This window comes from Cyprinodon tularosa, unplaced genomic scaffold, assembly GCF_016077235.1.
Source record: "Cyprinodon tularosa strain WSP-4 unplaced genomic scaffold, ASM1607723v1 ctg10, whole genome shotgun sequence".
Taxonomy (NCBI): domain Eukaryota; kingdom Metazoa; phylum Chordata; class Actinopteri; order Cyprinodontiformes; family Cyprinodontidae; genus Cyprinodon; species Cyprinodon tularosa.
In genome coordinates, this window is record NW_024037782.1 from 1,915,254 (window position 1) to 1,932,372 (window position 17,119).

General features: G+C 36.0%; 1 protein-coding gene across 1 annotated transcript in view; it reads left to right on the forward strand.

The window, feature by feature from the left end:
- Positions 1-2,741: 2,741 nt before the first annotated feature.
- The window catches only part of LOC119792792 (neurexophilin-2), a 71,459-nt gene continuing 57,081 nt past the window's right edge, over positions 2,742-17,119 (forward strand). Inside the window, exon 1 of the mRNA XM_038299621.1 lies at positions 2,742-3,241. Within this exon, the coding sequence (XP_038155549.1) occupies positions 3,188-3,241 (54 nt within the window). The 5' untranslated portion in view covers positions 2,742-3,187. The remainder of the gene's footprint in view (positions 3,242-17,119) is intronic.

The window sequence follows — 17,119 nt, forward strand, 5'->3', positions numbered from 1 at the left end:
GGGAAACAAACAAAAGTGTTATAAAACATCAAATAAATTGTTCCTTCACAGCTTTAACAAGTTTAATTAGAAAGTGTGCTGAGTATTTACACTGCTGTTTGTGGAATGTAATTTGATTTGTTTAACATGTTGAAATTTGAGCTTTAAATTTTGGCACATTTTACTGAAAGGTTCTGATTTATTTAAATCTTTCACCCTCTCCACGCCTCCTCTGTGAAAACAGGCTTCCTGAGGCTGAGTCCACGGAGCCTTGTGTTTGCCCCCTGTGTGCAGTGAGCTTTTGGCTCACAAGGAGGCAGTGCTGTGTCGTTCACACACTGAGGAGAGTCAGTGAATTTGCCTGGGCTCCAAAGACTCCCACTAAAAACTGCATACAAGATATCAAAAAAGACACTTTCTCTAGACAGTCATTAATGGAATAGGAAATGCAGCATAGAAAGAAACACATATTACCTCCTACAACATGTAGGATAAAAAAGAAGTATTGACAACAATGGCTGCCACAGTTCTCCCCATATTCTATGAAAAAGAATTTGGAAAATGTTTTACATTAACCATTAAAATGATGCAGACTTTAATTGAAACATGATCAGTTTATAAAATGGTTATAATCTAATCCAACTTAAAACAAAAAAAAAACAATAGAACCAAACTGCTGCAGAAAAGCAGGAATACAAACATCGTTAAATGCACTAAGATTAATACAAACAATATGAAATGAACATGTAAAAATAATATAGAAAATAAAACAAGAAAACGTTAATGCAACCACCTTTCCTTTGAATATTAAGAGCCAGAGAGAACAGATGAGATTTAAAATGAGATATAAAATTGGTCAAAGAGGAAACATGCCTGATATATAGTGGCAAATGATTCCAGAGTTTGGGATTGGCTACAGAGAAGGCCTGGTCCCCTCTGGGTTTACTCCTAGTTATGGGTACTGACATGAGTAATGGATCCGCTGACCTAAGTGGTGCTTAAGAGGGTGGTGAGGGGGGCAAGGCCATTTAAAGACTTAAAACAAAATAAAATGATTTTTAAATGAATCCTAAAATTAACTGGCAGCCAGTGAACTGAAATTAAAACTAGGGAGCTATGTCTCCAGCTGTCTGCAGCAGAGAGGCGAGGCACAGGTTGCCAATGCATGACAAAGAAATTTGTGATTTAAAAAAATTGGTCCTAAAGAATTTATATTTGTATCTAACTTTACATAATAAAGAAATGGCACAAAAGTCTTAACAGAAGCTAACCAACTTAATTATTAACCAATTCTTATTTTCCCTTTTAAACGGCCAAATTAGAGAACTTAAATAAACAAATATTTATTATTACTAGAATGTATTTAGCTAAGTTAATACATTGTAATATTTTATATAGTATTTCTTTCTGTATAGAAATTGTGATTAATATATAACTAAATATACACATTTCTACACCAGTTTGCTTAGCATTTTGTTTTATTAGTTCGGAAACCTGTTGCTTATATCCCAGAAAGATTCATTAACAAAGTAGGCTTTTTGTTTGTTTGTTTCTTGGTCATATTTGCATACATGTGAAAACCTATAAGGTTTTATATGAGAATATCATTCAGTAACAACATATTTTTAACCAAAAGGGACTAACCTGCCACCATCGCCCATGGTCAGGGAGAAGCAGTTCCTTTGAGCAATATATTTGTAAATCTCCCTGATGAAAATGGAGGTTGTCAGATGTGATTGTTTACACAAAAACTGATGCTTTGCATTTCCAAGAGATCTTACATGATTTACGTTGGCTAGCACATAATGTATATAAAAATGTCAGCAAGCATCAGCCATGCACCTTTTCTTTGTTAAAGAGTTCTTTGCAGCAACTTGGAATCACATTATAAAATGTTTATCATGCTTTTTAATTATATAATGCTAATGTTAACTCTTACACTGGGATTTGGTGATATGTTTTTGCTGTGTGTTTTTATTGTTTTCTTTTGTAAATCCTCCCGAATTCCCTAAAGACATTGCATTATACAATTCACATTTTCATTTGAATAAAGTGACTTTAACCAATGAATCTAATTTGATTTACACACCAGGCTCATTGGCATACTTTTAACCAATTTAGCTGAATCCATGTGAAAACTAAAATGATATTTTGCCAAAGGTTTTAATTGTGTTGGATCCTGATCTCAGTCAAATGAACTATGTGACTAAATGAGTTTCCTTGACCATCATTTACATACATTATTTTTATTTGCTTTTCAGTCCTGACTCAGTGAAGGGTGTCTGTGGATTATGATTTCCATCATGCATGTCAAACTATAATGGTTTCTTATATTGTAAATTTAAAATAACTTTCAATTGTATTGATCAAAATATTCTGTGAGAAATGATGCGTTCTTGGGGGGCCCCCTGCTGACGTGGAGGTCCCAGGAGGATATTAGGGTAGTTTGGTCCTTTGCTCTTGTGTAGGTTTAGTTGCTTTGTCTCTGATAACGAAAAAAAAAAAAAAAAAAAAAATGATTTATTGTCAGTAAATGAACGTATTGAAATGATCAAGGTGATATAACCATAACAGACAATTTAACGAGATTATTCAATTATATTTGACAAGCTTCATGATTTTTAGATGTGGAAATAAGCCTGATTTTTATTTCTTAGTTTTCTGGGAGTTCAGGCATAATGTTCAAGATCGACTGGCTAAATTGCTCCACATGCAGTTGTTTTTGTTTTTTTTTTCAGTAAGGAAAAAAATCAGGTGTGCGCCTTCAGGACGGAGAGGGAGTGTACAGGAGAGACAGAAAGAGCTCCTCTGCGCGACAGATCGCATCTCTCCAATTCAAACATTCATTGTCCCAGCAGCACACGAGAAGCGCTCCTGAGCCCCCAAGGAGCCAGATCTCACACTGATTTGGTCTCCGCGCAAACTTCGCACCGACGATCCAGCATGTGCAGCGGGGACCAGCACCGCGGATGTGCCACATGAGGCGAAGCCGAGAAACTGAAAACAACCTTCAAAGTTTGCCCACGGAGACAATTGTGACTCTTTGCAAATCGAACTTGCCACTTTCAGCGTGGTTCCTGCTTCCCTGACACTTCCCCCGGTCACCTGCTCCCGCTCCTGGGATTGCTGGGATTCAGCTGCGTGCCTTTTTATGTTCAGCTAAGGAGACGTGAAGTTTTTCGGGGTGGTCCGCTCTTAGGAAGGTGACATGCAGGTTCTCGGTTGGACCACAATTCTCCTCTGTCAGTGGATCCTACAGAAGGTGAGTTGTACTTATGAAAAGAGAAAAAGATTTGTGTTTATTTCTTGGAAATCACCTGCTGGAAAACTGCACAGGTGCATGCTTCCAATGCTGATTTAAAAGGTTTAAAACCCAATAAAATCTACTCTTGATTAGAAAAAAATAATAATGATACCACCCTTTAAGACATCAAACAACTGACGTATCTGTATTTCTGAAGCTCTTTGCATTTTAATGTTTCTCTTGATTGGAAAGAAAAAAGCGCATGTGCGCCTCCGCTTCCAAGCGCGCAGATTTGTGCTGCCTGAGCGCTTCCTTTTCACTCCCAGTTCAGCAGCCCTCCTTATCCATTTATCTTTTTGCCCTTCAAGCAACTTCCTCTAAAATTTTCTTCAGAAGTTGAAGATGCCCGTGGCTTGGTTTATTATCTTGCCATCGCTATGTGGAAAATAGTTGGTGCGCTCAGCTGCGTTTGGAGAAGCTGCAGCAGTGTAAGCTATGTGCATTCGTGCTTAGGCGTGAGTGGATTTACTCTATATGTACCCAAGTTTTCTTTTTAAACTCACTTTGTCCATAATATTTTTTCCTTTACCCACAGAAATAGGAGATCAGAAAATATCTGAACTGATGAGCTGAGGCACAGCTCCTGCACTCATGTCTGTTTTACCCTCAAAGAATGAAAATCAGCCTTTCACAGACTATTGCCTTTTACCTAATATCTAATTTTATATAAAACTTTTTTCCCTACTGTCTTATCATTCCAGATTAAGACCTTTACAGTCTTTAGTCCAAACTTTACTGTAAAAAAAAAGAGAAAACCTTTAATGTTTTTTCACTCTACTCTTCTTTGAATTATGTTATATACTGTTTAAGTGGCATTGTAATAAATTTTGATTTTCTAAAAATGTTCACTAATTCAATGAAAAGGAAAAGTCAAAAATCCAGCACACAGACTAGTATAATTTAGATCTTTATTTTTTGATATGTTCAATATTATATACCTGATGAAAATTCAAAGTTTAGACAACTTTGAATTACACCAGACCACTAAACAAGATGCTTGATGCACAAATGTTATCCAACTGAACAGCATATTGAAGAAGTTGTAGACCATCTGCCCCCAGTACTTGCTTGGGGTTCCTTTTTCCATACATTGCTGCATTAGTGTGGTGTTGCACGGAGATGATCAGCCTGTGGTCGTGCTAAGATGTAAAGGAAGCCCATTTTTTCCTATAACTTTCTTGTTACTTCTCTTTATTGGTGTGTCTTGAATTGCATATTACACTTGACAACATTTAGAACTTTGGAAAATAATTTGTGGCCCAGTCAATCAGAGAGTCAATCTTTAAGTAGCTTGGATTCTGGGCATCTCAACTCCTCTTCCAGGCTTTGAGACTTTTTCACACAAAATTAATTCTAAAATTAGTTTGAAATAATGAATAAAAGTCTTGTTTGATTCTTAATTTGCTCTGATTACACTTTTCGATGTATTTATATGGTTCAAGAGAGGTTTGTTTCAGCTGAAGCACATTTCCTGAACACATCTGGGTGTGGTGGCTTTTGTGACTCCAGTCTGAGAACATGCCTTGTGATTCTCCCTCCATGTTGAATGTGCTTTTCTTTACTATCCTCCAAATACTTTATTTATCCGTGATGCTTGGACACTGTATTCTACTGCTCTTTATCCTGCCACACAATTTTATTTTTTCTAATTTGTTTGACCAAACTGTTCAACATTTTTTTATATAGTGATGTCCTATTATAATAAAGGATGTCGTTGACTGTTGCCGTGACTACGTGTAGGTCATTCCTCCTCATGATTGTGTTGGCCAAATGATGAGATGTCTGATCTAATCAGAAATATTGAAAACAAACCTTCAGCAAAAATGAGTCTGTGTGTAATAACTAAAAAATGTTAGTAATACCTACATAAATAAATCAACATTTGAATGATATTCTAAATCACTGAAATGTGCTGCTTCAAGGTTCAATGAGCCTGATGTGTAAAGCAAATTAGATTAATAGGTTAATGTCACTTTATTCAAATGAAAATGTGAAGTGTATAATGCAGATAAGAGAAACCTATTGTACCAGATTTTTATATATATATATATATCTATATATCTTTTTCACATGTATATGTGTATTTATACTGTATGTATGTACTGTATGTAGGTGTGTGTGTGTGTGTGTTTTTAAACACAACTAGCTATTCACACATCAGCAGATGAAGGGTTTTCTTGTTTTGTCAAAGTCAGATTTAAGCATTTTTTTAAGGATTAAATGTAAATAGTGTCTCCTGCAGATGAGAACTTCTATGCTACAGATTCTGTATTCGGCTATAACATTTAAGCTTTACAGTCTTTGTGTTGCTTAAAAAACACCTCAGTGGTGTATCAGTAGTGTACTCGAGATTGCACTATAACTTGCATCCTTGGAAGCACATTTAGCTAGGAGGACAAAAAGTGAGATGATAAAGCATGCAGTGAAAAAATTTAATGCAGCTTCAAAAATATTAAAAACAGTTTGGAGGTGACCTAAATTTATCAGTGTCTTTAAACTGAACCAACCCTAACTGATTGTTCAAAAAAACCTCTGAGATATACTTGTAGGTGGGTCTTTGCAAGAAAAAGGTGTTAACATTGTTCTGAATTTACCAAACTCTCCACTGTAATTCAAAAAAGTATACAATTTTAATACGTTTAGAGAGTTCCTTACATTTTATTAAAGAAATTAATGACACGGTTGTTTCCATGCACATGCCCTGAAAAATTAGAAAAGATGTGTGAAAAGCATCTTTGCTCCTTTATGCTCCCAGGAGAAACAATAGCATTAGCCAGCAACTCAAACTGACGAAATCCTCTTATCTCCCCCCATAAAACAACTATCCATATACCCCAGAGACATTACGGCAACTGAGTCACTGTAATTTCATTGTGCATCCCCTCTCTTCCTTTGCTTCATAGTTTATGTATTCTGCATAGCTTTGCAGTTCAACAGTATCTTTGTGTCGTCTTTAAATGTGAAAGAGGGCTGCACCCAAGATATATTCTATCCCACATGTGATGATCCTATTGTCCCCGTAAACAGCGGGATCAGATATTTTTACATCATGGATTACTGCAGGTGGTTGGTGACTTCCACCCTATTTGTCTTTCCATCCATCCATCCATCCATCCATCCATCCATCCATCCATCCATCCATCCATCCATCCATCCATCCATCCATCCATCCATCCATCCATCCAGCCATTCATCCATCCATCCATCCATCCATCCGTTTCGACAGTCAAAACATCCCAACTTCAGCAAACATGAGCCACCACTGCTCTGTAATCTGTGCAAATTATATTCTCTTTTTACTGATTAGATGTGTAATCTGTTGAATCATGATGACAGAAGCAATCACATTACTGCCATATCTGTTGTCTCTGAAATTGCTCCTAGAGATCAAATGCTCCTTTAACCTAAAAAAAACCCCGACATGGACTCATTCAGTATTTTAATAAATTCTGGCATGAATAGCTCGGGATTAAGCAACAATTCATTTTATTTAACTTCTTTACTTCCTTTTCGACAGCTTATGCCCTATTTTTGATCTGCCGTTGTTTATGAAATTAATCATTACATTTATTTATGTGGTTAATGTCCAATATTTGTGTAGTCCTTACAGGAGAGATTCTTCAATAAATACATTTTACATGAAAAAGGCATATAATTTTAGTTGAACATAATTCTAAACATATAGCAGAATATGAGACATTCATGCTCCCAAAACAGATTTAATGCAACTCCAACAATAACAGTTTCTATAAGAAGGATGAAATAGTGGGAGTTTAAGTTGAATGGAGGGGAAGTTTATAAAACAACCACCAATAATCTCTGCTGGATACGGTGAATGCAAAGACCATTGCATATCATTTATGTTTTACTCAACAAATCCTTTATAGGATTCCTAAGGATTAATAATACTGTTCTTAACACGAGAGATACCACTCCCATCAGAATAGAAATTAGAGATACACCAATCCCTAATGCAGAGATTGGAGTGTACTAGGGCTGCAACAACGAATCAATAAAATCGATAAAAATCGACTTTTAAAAGCGTTGGCAACGAATTTCATCATCGATTAGTTGTGTCGCGCGATTATTGCGTCATCCGCCGCGCCGTCATCGCTGCCTCTTGACTGAAAGAGGAAGAAAAAAAAATATGGCAGAGCGAGTCAGCGCCGCAGGTGCAGTGTTGCCAACTCAGCGACTTTTCAGACCCCTCCAGCGACTATTTTTCAAAAAAGCGACTAGCGTCAAATCTGGCGACTTTTTTCGGTGTCACTGGCGGCTTTTGGAGACTCTTACGTGAAAGCATGTATCGTTCCTACTCTGCCGTGGGGCGCCTCCCCCCGCTCCCGCAGGAGTCCCTCTTGGCGCTGCAGTCAGAGCCTCTGCGTCCAGACTGCAAATGAAGCGTGCATGCGCTGGGATTGACGGCGCAAATTGATCACAATAATTAAAATAGCCTGCGCTTTGTAAAGCGAAAAAAGTGATAACATGCAACTTTTTTCAAAAGAAATTAACATGGCACGGAACCACCATGTTTGTTTGGTTTTAAAGTGGGGAAACGTTACGTTAGTTTCTCAGGTAGCTCATCTGATGCTTTCCTTACCGTGTTAGTAGGTTACAGACAGTGATAAGGTTGGCTACTTATTTTACTTTTAATTTCATTTGAATTAGCTTAAGCAGCGTTTACATTTACTTTATAAATAAATTAACTTGCAAATTATGAGGGCAAGGCTTTTAAAGTTTAAATCTTCTGGCAAAGATAAAGTAAAGAAGATCCTGCAATTTATGGAAGTAAAGCAGAATAAAATCCAGCAAGATCAGTAATACGTCAATTAATTATCTGCCACATTCCCATGTAAATATCTGTCTTTGGAGGATGTTTTTTTAACACCCCTAGTTCTCTCATTTTTATTCCAAATACAATTTATAATTTGAATCACAGGGCTATTTTAATCGCTATGGTTCAGTATTTTCTCAAGTAGCAACTTTAACTGCTATACTTTCCTGTCTTAAGGCAGAACTCTTCTAGTCTAAAAAAAGTCATTTGTTGAAATGGGGGGCCTATTGTTTGAACCCCTTAGGGGCTTTAAAAACAAAAATGTCTTTTTTTGCGCTTTATGAAACAAAGTAGCCTATATTTTGTGGATGTACAGCTACATTTCTCATGTAAGTTTGCGTAGTTTTAACACAAACATTTATTTTTCATATTGCACCAGTACAGTTAATGAGCAACCTGTACTTGTGTGCTTGTTTGTTCTGTCTAAAATGTTTATTTTGGAATAAAGAGGTTAATATAAAAAATATTTTTTGTCCGATTCATCGATTAATCGAAAAAATAATCGTCCGATTCATCGATTTTTAAAATAATCGTTAGTTGCAGCCCTAGAGTGTACCAATTTTCCCTTTCATCATTTATTAGCAAAAATATATAATAAAACACATTTTTTAAAGAACCTAACTGGTTTTGTCCTATAAACACACCAACAACAACTCTATATTCACTCAATATCTTACATAATATAAGAAACACATTTTCATTTTTTTTATATTATTTTATATCTTAAAGAAAAAATCTGCATGCTTTTTTTACTGCTGTGTCCCTCTTTGACCTATTTCAAGCTATTTCTACTTTGATAGAACAGTTTGCAACAAATTATAAGGGTTACCCAATTTCCCCACCTACCATTAACCTGTCAGCTTTCCAATATTAAAATATAGAGAATAGGCAGGAATTATTCATGATATGCTTAAATATTAACTAAATATATACATTTATTTTGAATTCATTGTAATGTGTTCCACTTTTCCAACTCTATTTATACATAAGTATAAAAATGCCAAAATCTTACTAAACATTGTGCTGTTTTAGCTAAATTGGTGACTTTAAAAGGTTTATTGACTAAATGAATACAAGTTACCGAGGTTTCCCCTTTAGAATATGGCAGTATATTGGTGCCTATCAGTAAACTACAGTAAAAGACCCATTCTGCCAATGTACTCTACGTAATATATCAGGTAAATGGTAAATGGCCTGTAATTATGTAGTGCTTTTTTTTTCTTCAAGTCAGGAAACTTGACCAGAGCGCTTTACTCTACATTCAGTCATTCACACACAGATGGTGGTGAGCTACAGTATAGCCACAGCTTCCCTGGCACTTAATGACAGAAGTGAGGCTGCCATACACTGGTGCCACAAGGTTCCCTGACCACCATCAGTAGACGATCGGTTGAAGTGCCTTGCCCAAGGACACAAGGACACTGAAAGCTGGGGCTGGGCCATGAAACCAAAGCCCTCCAGTGGCAGGGCAAACTCCTGCATCCGACGCCACACTTAAGGTACCTAAAGGTTGTTAGACAAAGTCACAAGTCAGAGGGCTATTTCTTTAAAGCTCTGGTCGAATTAAGTAGCTTTAGTAAGTGGCTGTAGCAAACTGTTTATTAGTGTAGTGCTTTATGTGGGTAAGTCTACTTACTATGAAAATAAAGTCAAAGGGATTACAAAAAAAACAAACGTAACATAAAACGTTATGTTTTATACTTGTGATTATATCATCTCAATAAATTACGTTCTATTTGTGTTAACCATATGAAATTTTTAATTATTATTTTTTGCCCCAGCATGAAGTGCCCCTTAATGTGTTAATTTGGTCACTTCAGTACTTTTAGACATACTCAACAGTACCATTTTCTTAAAGAGAGCACATAGTTTAATGTCAACTTTACATGGGTTGAATATTAGTATTCTGGCAATCAGTTAATTTGTTAGATGCCATACAAGTGGTAAACCCCCCACCCCCACACACACACACAAATTAAGCAGTCGTACATTTTCTCTTACTTTTCCTGCATAAGAAGCTTACAGCCTAACAGTTCAGAGCACATTCATCGCCATCATCCTCTTTCTATTATACCTTGTTTTATTCAACTGAAAAGATATAAACCATTGTGTTTTTTAAAGAAATGCCAAGTATGTACACTTCTGATGAGGAAAAGGACAGAAAATATAAGTTAGATGAATGTTTTCAGCTTCTATCCAGCTATTCTGAAGCACATGAATCGGGTTTAAATACAGATATATCCAACTTCTTCAACCATAACAGAAGAGTTGAAGTTGTGTTGGAAGCTGGTTTAGGGTCAGGTCACTAAACATTTTTAAATCAAGATCTAGATTGGAACTTTTGTTCCAATTTAGGCCTACTGACCCGTCAAAACCAGTCTGCCTTTGCTGCTTTCTGGATGTGAGATCAGAGGCAATATTGCTTTACTTTGGATCCATTTCTTTTTTTTTTTGTAAACACAAAATAGTCAAAAAAGGAAGGGAGAAACTACGTACATCAACTCACAAATATTTAAAACAAGAAAGATTAATTAAAATACTCAAAATTCAAATTCTTTTTTATGCTGCAATTTAATGATACCGGTAATATGCTTCCAGACTGAGATGTTAAAAAACAGATGTACGCCAGATAAAAATAAGGAATGTTGTTTTAAAAGTCTTAAATTATTGACATAGATAGTGGTTTGGTCCATCCAATCAACACTGGTGCAGCAGGAAAACGGTTAATAGTTTTTTTAAAATTAACATTTAAAAGTTCGTATAATATCATGTTTTTCTCTTTTTTTTATCATTTACCTTTATAAAATTGGTTTTCGAACATTGCTTAAAGCTACAGTGTGCAATTTTCAGCGACATCTAACGTCCAGACTGCAGACCGCAGCAACATGAACATCTCCCCCCCACCGCTTCTCCCCCCCAACAGTGCGGCAGGCGTTACGGGACAAAATGTCTTCCACAACGTCGTATCACCTACCTTCTCATGTGATGAGGTTTGTTTACATAGATAATTTTACAGATAGTATTTCATTAGTCTGTGTAGGGTATAGATTTCAGTACCGTCTCAGTTCATCTCTCTCAACTTCTGTAGTTACTTTCGAGCGTAATGGGCGATCTCGCAATCGCTAGTTTGTTGGCTCTGCGCTGCCGTAGCGCAAAGATGTCTGCCTCCATGGCTGCGAGACCCGCTCCTATGTAATTATAAATAACGAATTCTAAGGCAACGCAAATATTAAGGTTAAGAGGCTGAGCTCGTAGATGATGATAAATAACATAGTTATGTATAATATATTACATTTCTGACTGTATATCCCTGTAATTATTACACACTGTAGCTTTAGGTTTCTATTTCGTTTTTTTTTTAGTTAGTACTGAAATACTCAATCTTTTTTAGCTGTACCCACTGTTTAAAAAAAAAAAAGAAAGTCAATGTCTTTAAACACACCATTTTGTTTTATTTAGAAATCATCTTTATGCCCAAATTGGATATAATGAGGCCTAAACAAAAATATGGTTTACATAAATGTTAAATCTGACATTTAAAGCATTAAAAGGTAAAAGTTCTTTTTTTGTCAGAATTCATATTAAATTCACATGAAACTCATTTTTTATTTCTTTTTATTCCTGGTAGGTTTTATATACTATATTATATAGTTAATGGTTTAAATTGTGTCCAAACAAATTAAATCTTAGATATATCTAATTTCTTAAGTTTTTTGAACAAGTTGTGATGTTCTGGCAAAGATGTTTAATGACGAACTCAGAAACATGAATATCCAGAAAGAAAGGCTGAATGACCATTGATAACTCTGTAGATATTTTATCAATAGGGGAAGAAAAAAGCCCTTTCAGACACCTGAATTGTAGAGTGAAGAGTCTTGTTGTTGCACAGAGTAGTGATTTTCAAGTCATGCATGTGAAAAAGACTTGATTATACCTTATTTCTAATGAAAACGTCTCGATTCAGAGAGGACCTTAAACTTCAAATGACAAACACAAGCTAACGGGAAGATGATAACCCCGTTAAAACAGAATCTCACACAACATTTTATCCTAAGAAAATGTTCCCTTTACTTTGTCTCCCAACCCTGAAATAAACGGCCTGCTTCTGTAATGGTACCTGGGTGCATTAGTGCATCATTTAGATGATTTTAACAGGCAACCAAATGGCAAGAAGGAGACTGTGTAAGAAACAGCTACTGAAGTGACAAAGGTTACCATTATTACAAAAAATATTTTCAGAGAGCATCTGGTCTATTCTAAAGAAACAAACCAGAAATACTTCCAGTATCGGCGCACCTCTGTTTTAAGGGACAAAATTGCATTTCATCTTGTGAAAATGGTCTTTAATCTTTACATAAAAAATAATAAGTGACAGATTGAAGCTGCCCTCTTCCTTAGTTAATTATGGCATTGTTGTCATTTTATTTGACCAAACTCTATTACAATTATATATTCATTTACTCAATTTTGCATTTTTTAAAGCTGAAATTAGGAATATTCTTGCTTTTTATCACAATCAGTTTTGTGTTAACATATTTTTATTTCAGGATTATTTTACCTAAAGGGGGGTTGTGTACAGTCTGGTAAGTAAAACTTTAAATTGAATTGTAGTCCTATTAAATTTTTTCACCAGGAAACTCTTTTACAATCCTAGAATTTAAATAATTTTTTTTTTTTTACATTCTTATTATACTGTACTTCAATGATTTTCTTATCTTTCATTGGTTTTGATAGGTTTCTTCACTTAATAAGGGAAAGTTATCATTTAAAAACTGCTTTTTGTGTTTTAAGTTTGTTTTTTGCCTGATTTTATAATTTGTTTAATGATCTGCAACAAAAAGGAAAGCAGAACAAATTTGTTGGGGGGCAAATGCATTTTCATGGTGATGCTGTATATGAGTTACTGCTAAATGTTAACTTGGGGAAAATTGCTCCCATAGAGGAGCTGCTGGAGACTGAATAGAAAAGTGCAGAGAAGACTCTACCACTGGCAAAGAAAATAGATGCTTCTAACGTGTTTGTAATAAAATATGACACTGGCAAGAAAGTATGCGCTGTATTGGGAATGACATAAATCACCTCTGAACAGATTCATAAATGCGTTCCGAGCTGTTAGAAAAAAATTAGAAAATGCTTGAAGTAGGATCCTGTTGTCTTCTGTTGTCGTGAACAACATAGTTGTCAGAGCATTATCAAATACTTATGAAACCAGGGAGGGAAGCATAATGCTGGAGCTTGGTGTTTTGCTGCTCCGTAGAGACAAGATCAAAAATCAATCATTAAAAAAGGCCATATGCCGAGCAGAAGGCCAAAGGGGAACAGGTTATCATTTTACTGGTTTGGAACTAATGTTAATTTTAAGGAGATCAACTTATAAAGTACATTTTTCCTAAATTATTTCTTAATTATGTAAAAAAATGTATCCCATGGGGGAGCAGTGGGCTGCCATTGTGTGACGCACGGGGAGCAGTGTGGGGTTAAGGGTCTTGCTTTATATACAGTATATATATATATATATATATATATATATATATATATATATATATATATATATATATATATATATGAAAGTAGCAGTGCACTGGGATTCCCTTTGTTTTGGAACTTCATTCACATAGAAATACTTTAGAGCAATGCAACAGTTCATTATGGTTCGAAGAAGGATAAGTACTTTCTAAAAAAATGATGTTCATTGTTCTGTATGTCAGTCAAGAAAATTCCACCGATGTCATCAAAAAATATGAAACTTGGCAAGTTTTTCTGGGAGGAAACTTTATTTTCAACTTTGCTGTTGAGTGTATTTGCCTTACAAACAGGGCACCATCTAAAGGGAAATACAGAAAGCATGCTATTCTAAGGTCTAAGTTACATTTATTGCCAAGAATTGTTGCAACATAGAAATAAAGCACTTAACACATTACTCCTTAGTTTAACTGATGAAATTTTATGTTTATAAATGAACTGTTAGAATGACATTAACCATAGACATTATTTAGCTGACTACTAAGATGAATGCTACTGAGTAGAATAGAAATATGATTCCCTGTCACAAGTGGAGAAATTCATGTGTTACCAAAAGCCAGGTAAAGGTAAAATGAAAGCATTCAGATTTCAACAAAGGTGAAATATTCTAAGTAAGATTCAGAAATAGCATAGTAAGGGCAAGTCTAGAAGGAACAACATAAGGAAAAGAATACTATAGTTTAAGAAAATACGATTTTGAGCAAAATATGTGTATGGATATTAGTGCAAAAAGAACACAAGGAAAATCCACGCACATAATAAGGGTAACTAACACTTATAGTTTAATTTGTTGAAAGCAGTGCTTATTAAGTCTAACAGCTGGTGTTTGCGAGTACCTGTGATAACGCTCCTTTGTGTGCCCAGTAGGCAGCAATCTGTCACCAAAGGACTTCTCCAGCTCAACACCCTAGAGGCTGTTATACTCCTCCAGAATCAAGAACTTTGTTGTTCCTGCGGCGAATAGCATCATTTTGTTCACTCAGGCCCATCTTAGGGGGTCGCGCTAGTTATTCTCAACACAAAGTCTGGGCAGAAGCATTTACTTGATGGGTGTCTGATTACTGTTCTTTGACTGGAAAAGAATTAGACATGTTTAGGTTGGAAGAGTAGAGATGCCTCACATCGACATTGACACTTTGGTCAACTCTCGTGCCCAAGTTCTACTCACTTGCAGCATTTCTTCTACAAATTATCCAGTTGAAGCAGTCCGAAACCCATAGCACCGCAGTCCCCTGGTGCAATCTTTCCAAATAACGCCAGAACATACGAAAATTTAAAATTTTCTTCTTCTCTAGTTTCAGCTCTCAGCTTGTGTTTGGCTCACTCTCTGTGTCCCCGCCCTCTCACCGGCCTTCATCACATGGTGTGTTAGCACAACCGGTCGGCCTCTGCTGGGGTCCATTAAAAGTGTGTGTTCTCTGAACTTATTGTACTTTTTATGTTGTGCTGACTTGGGTGCCTCCCCCCATTTAGATTGTCAATGCACTCCCAGTTCTACTTAATTAGATTTTTTTTAGCAAGTCTCTGCTGCTCGTTTTGCCCAATTTTCTTAAAGAGTTTTGTTTTTGTCCTCTTTTGCATTATTTAATAAAATAAAGCAGCAATGGGGTGTTATGGGTAAAGTGGTCAGCCCTATTTACTCTTGTTGCTCCACTTTGAGAGGTCCCCAGTCATCTGTCTGATGTGGCATGGTGTAAACCCCCCCACAACACCCCCCACCCTCCGCCTCTCTCTTTTTCCTTGCTGTAAGGAGCACAGTTGAGCTGTGGAAATAGATCACATCAGAGGGGACAGTTGGCTGTTGATGATGGGCACCATGTCTGTTTCATACATGCTTGATGAGTCTCTCGGCTCTCAGAGGGGCCAACCAGTTGAGGAGTAACAGTACTGCCGATGGTCCATGTGTTGCAAAGTCTAGGCTTCCCGAGGGAGGATAGGCACACTGTGTTTCAGGCTAAAGCTATTTGATCTACCGGTGTGGCCCTGTGTTTGCTGATGCGAGAAGCATACATTATACTTCAACATCAGCTCATGCATTCAACTGAACAGTTATACACTATTAGATACCAATGTGTATGCACTTTTACTGATACATACAATCACTTTTTGAATAAGTGTTTCCATCATAAGCATAAAAAGAAACAAATCTTTTTATGTCGTTAATGATTATGCTAAAAAATATATATATATTTTTTAATGAACAAGATAAACATTTTTCTAATGTTCTACCATCATTAGGGCCATTAAACCAGCAACAACAACTAGCTCAGACTCATGCCAACTCAAATGAAGAACATGTGAGCGGTCTCTCCTTATTCCTTTGGTTTGTAAATGCATTCAAATATGTTGTTTTATTCACCCTGATTTTATTAAATATCAGATAAAGGTAAGGGCTTTGTGCCTTGATGCTTAATGGTGAATAATCTTGCAATTTCCTAATTTTCTATCAAGTTTAAAATGACTTCATATCTAGTAACATGCATCAATTTTCTTTTAGTACATTGTAATAGAGTTTTATTTAAATTATTTAAAAGTTTTGACTATTTGTATTAATTGTAGTAGTTGAAATATTGGAACCTTTAAGAGAATTTGTATCTGACAGGAAATTTTTGTTTACTCTGTTTATATAGTATAGTGAAATCAGATTGTTAAGATATCTTAGCAGATAAGAATTTTCTTTACTAACCTTTACAGGATTTACATTGAGTCACATTCTAAATTTCTTGTTGTCTGATGTCCAAGTCAGGATGTATATTTTTGGTTTAACACCAGGTTTTCAGATCTTGATCAATACAAATGTTCATTAAAAGAAGCAGCTTTAACCTCCAGCCTCAGGGCATACAACAAAGAAGTGCTTTAGGAAGAGTGACTTAAAAAAAAACAGTGATTTTCCCAATTCACCTACATTTTTAAGTAAATAGTTCCAGTAAAGGGTCTTTTTTTGTGTGTGTGTCTTGGCAGAGACCTGAAAGTAAGTTGTTTCCAAATGTAATAGTGGTAGCCACCTTGCAGCTACCCAAAATCATGTCTAGATTTAGATGGTGATCTGATATTTTAAAACTTTATATTTGACCAGTTAGCAAACTAACACTTATGACCCTGAATACACCATCACGACATCGAAACATGGTGGTAGCAGCATTATGTAATGACTGATATCCCTCTTAAGGACAAGATGCTGGTAAGAATTGATGAGAAGATCAAACTTACACTTTGCAATCCTGGCAAAAAAAGAGGGGGAAAAAATTCCGTAAAAATTCAAAAAATATCCACTGGACTTGGTTTTCAAGATTTGAAGACGTTTCGCCACCTCTCCAGGAAGCTTTCTCAATTCAAATGTCTGGATCCGCAGTGAGTTTGAGTCTTATATAGACAACGCCTTGTATCGCTTGGAAACATGCAATGGTAACCGATGAATGGGTCGTTAGTTCCATCGTTAGCCTGTAATATCTGACCGACCCCTAGAATCATAGACAGGT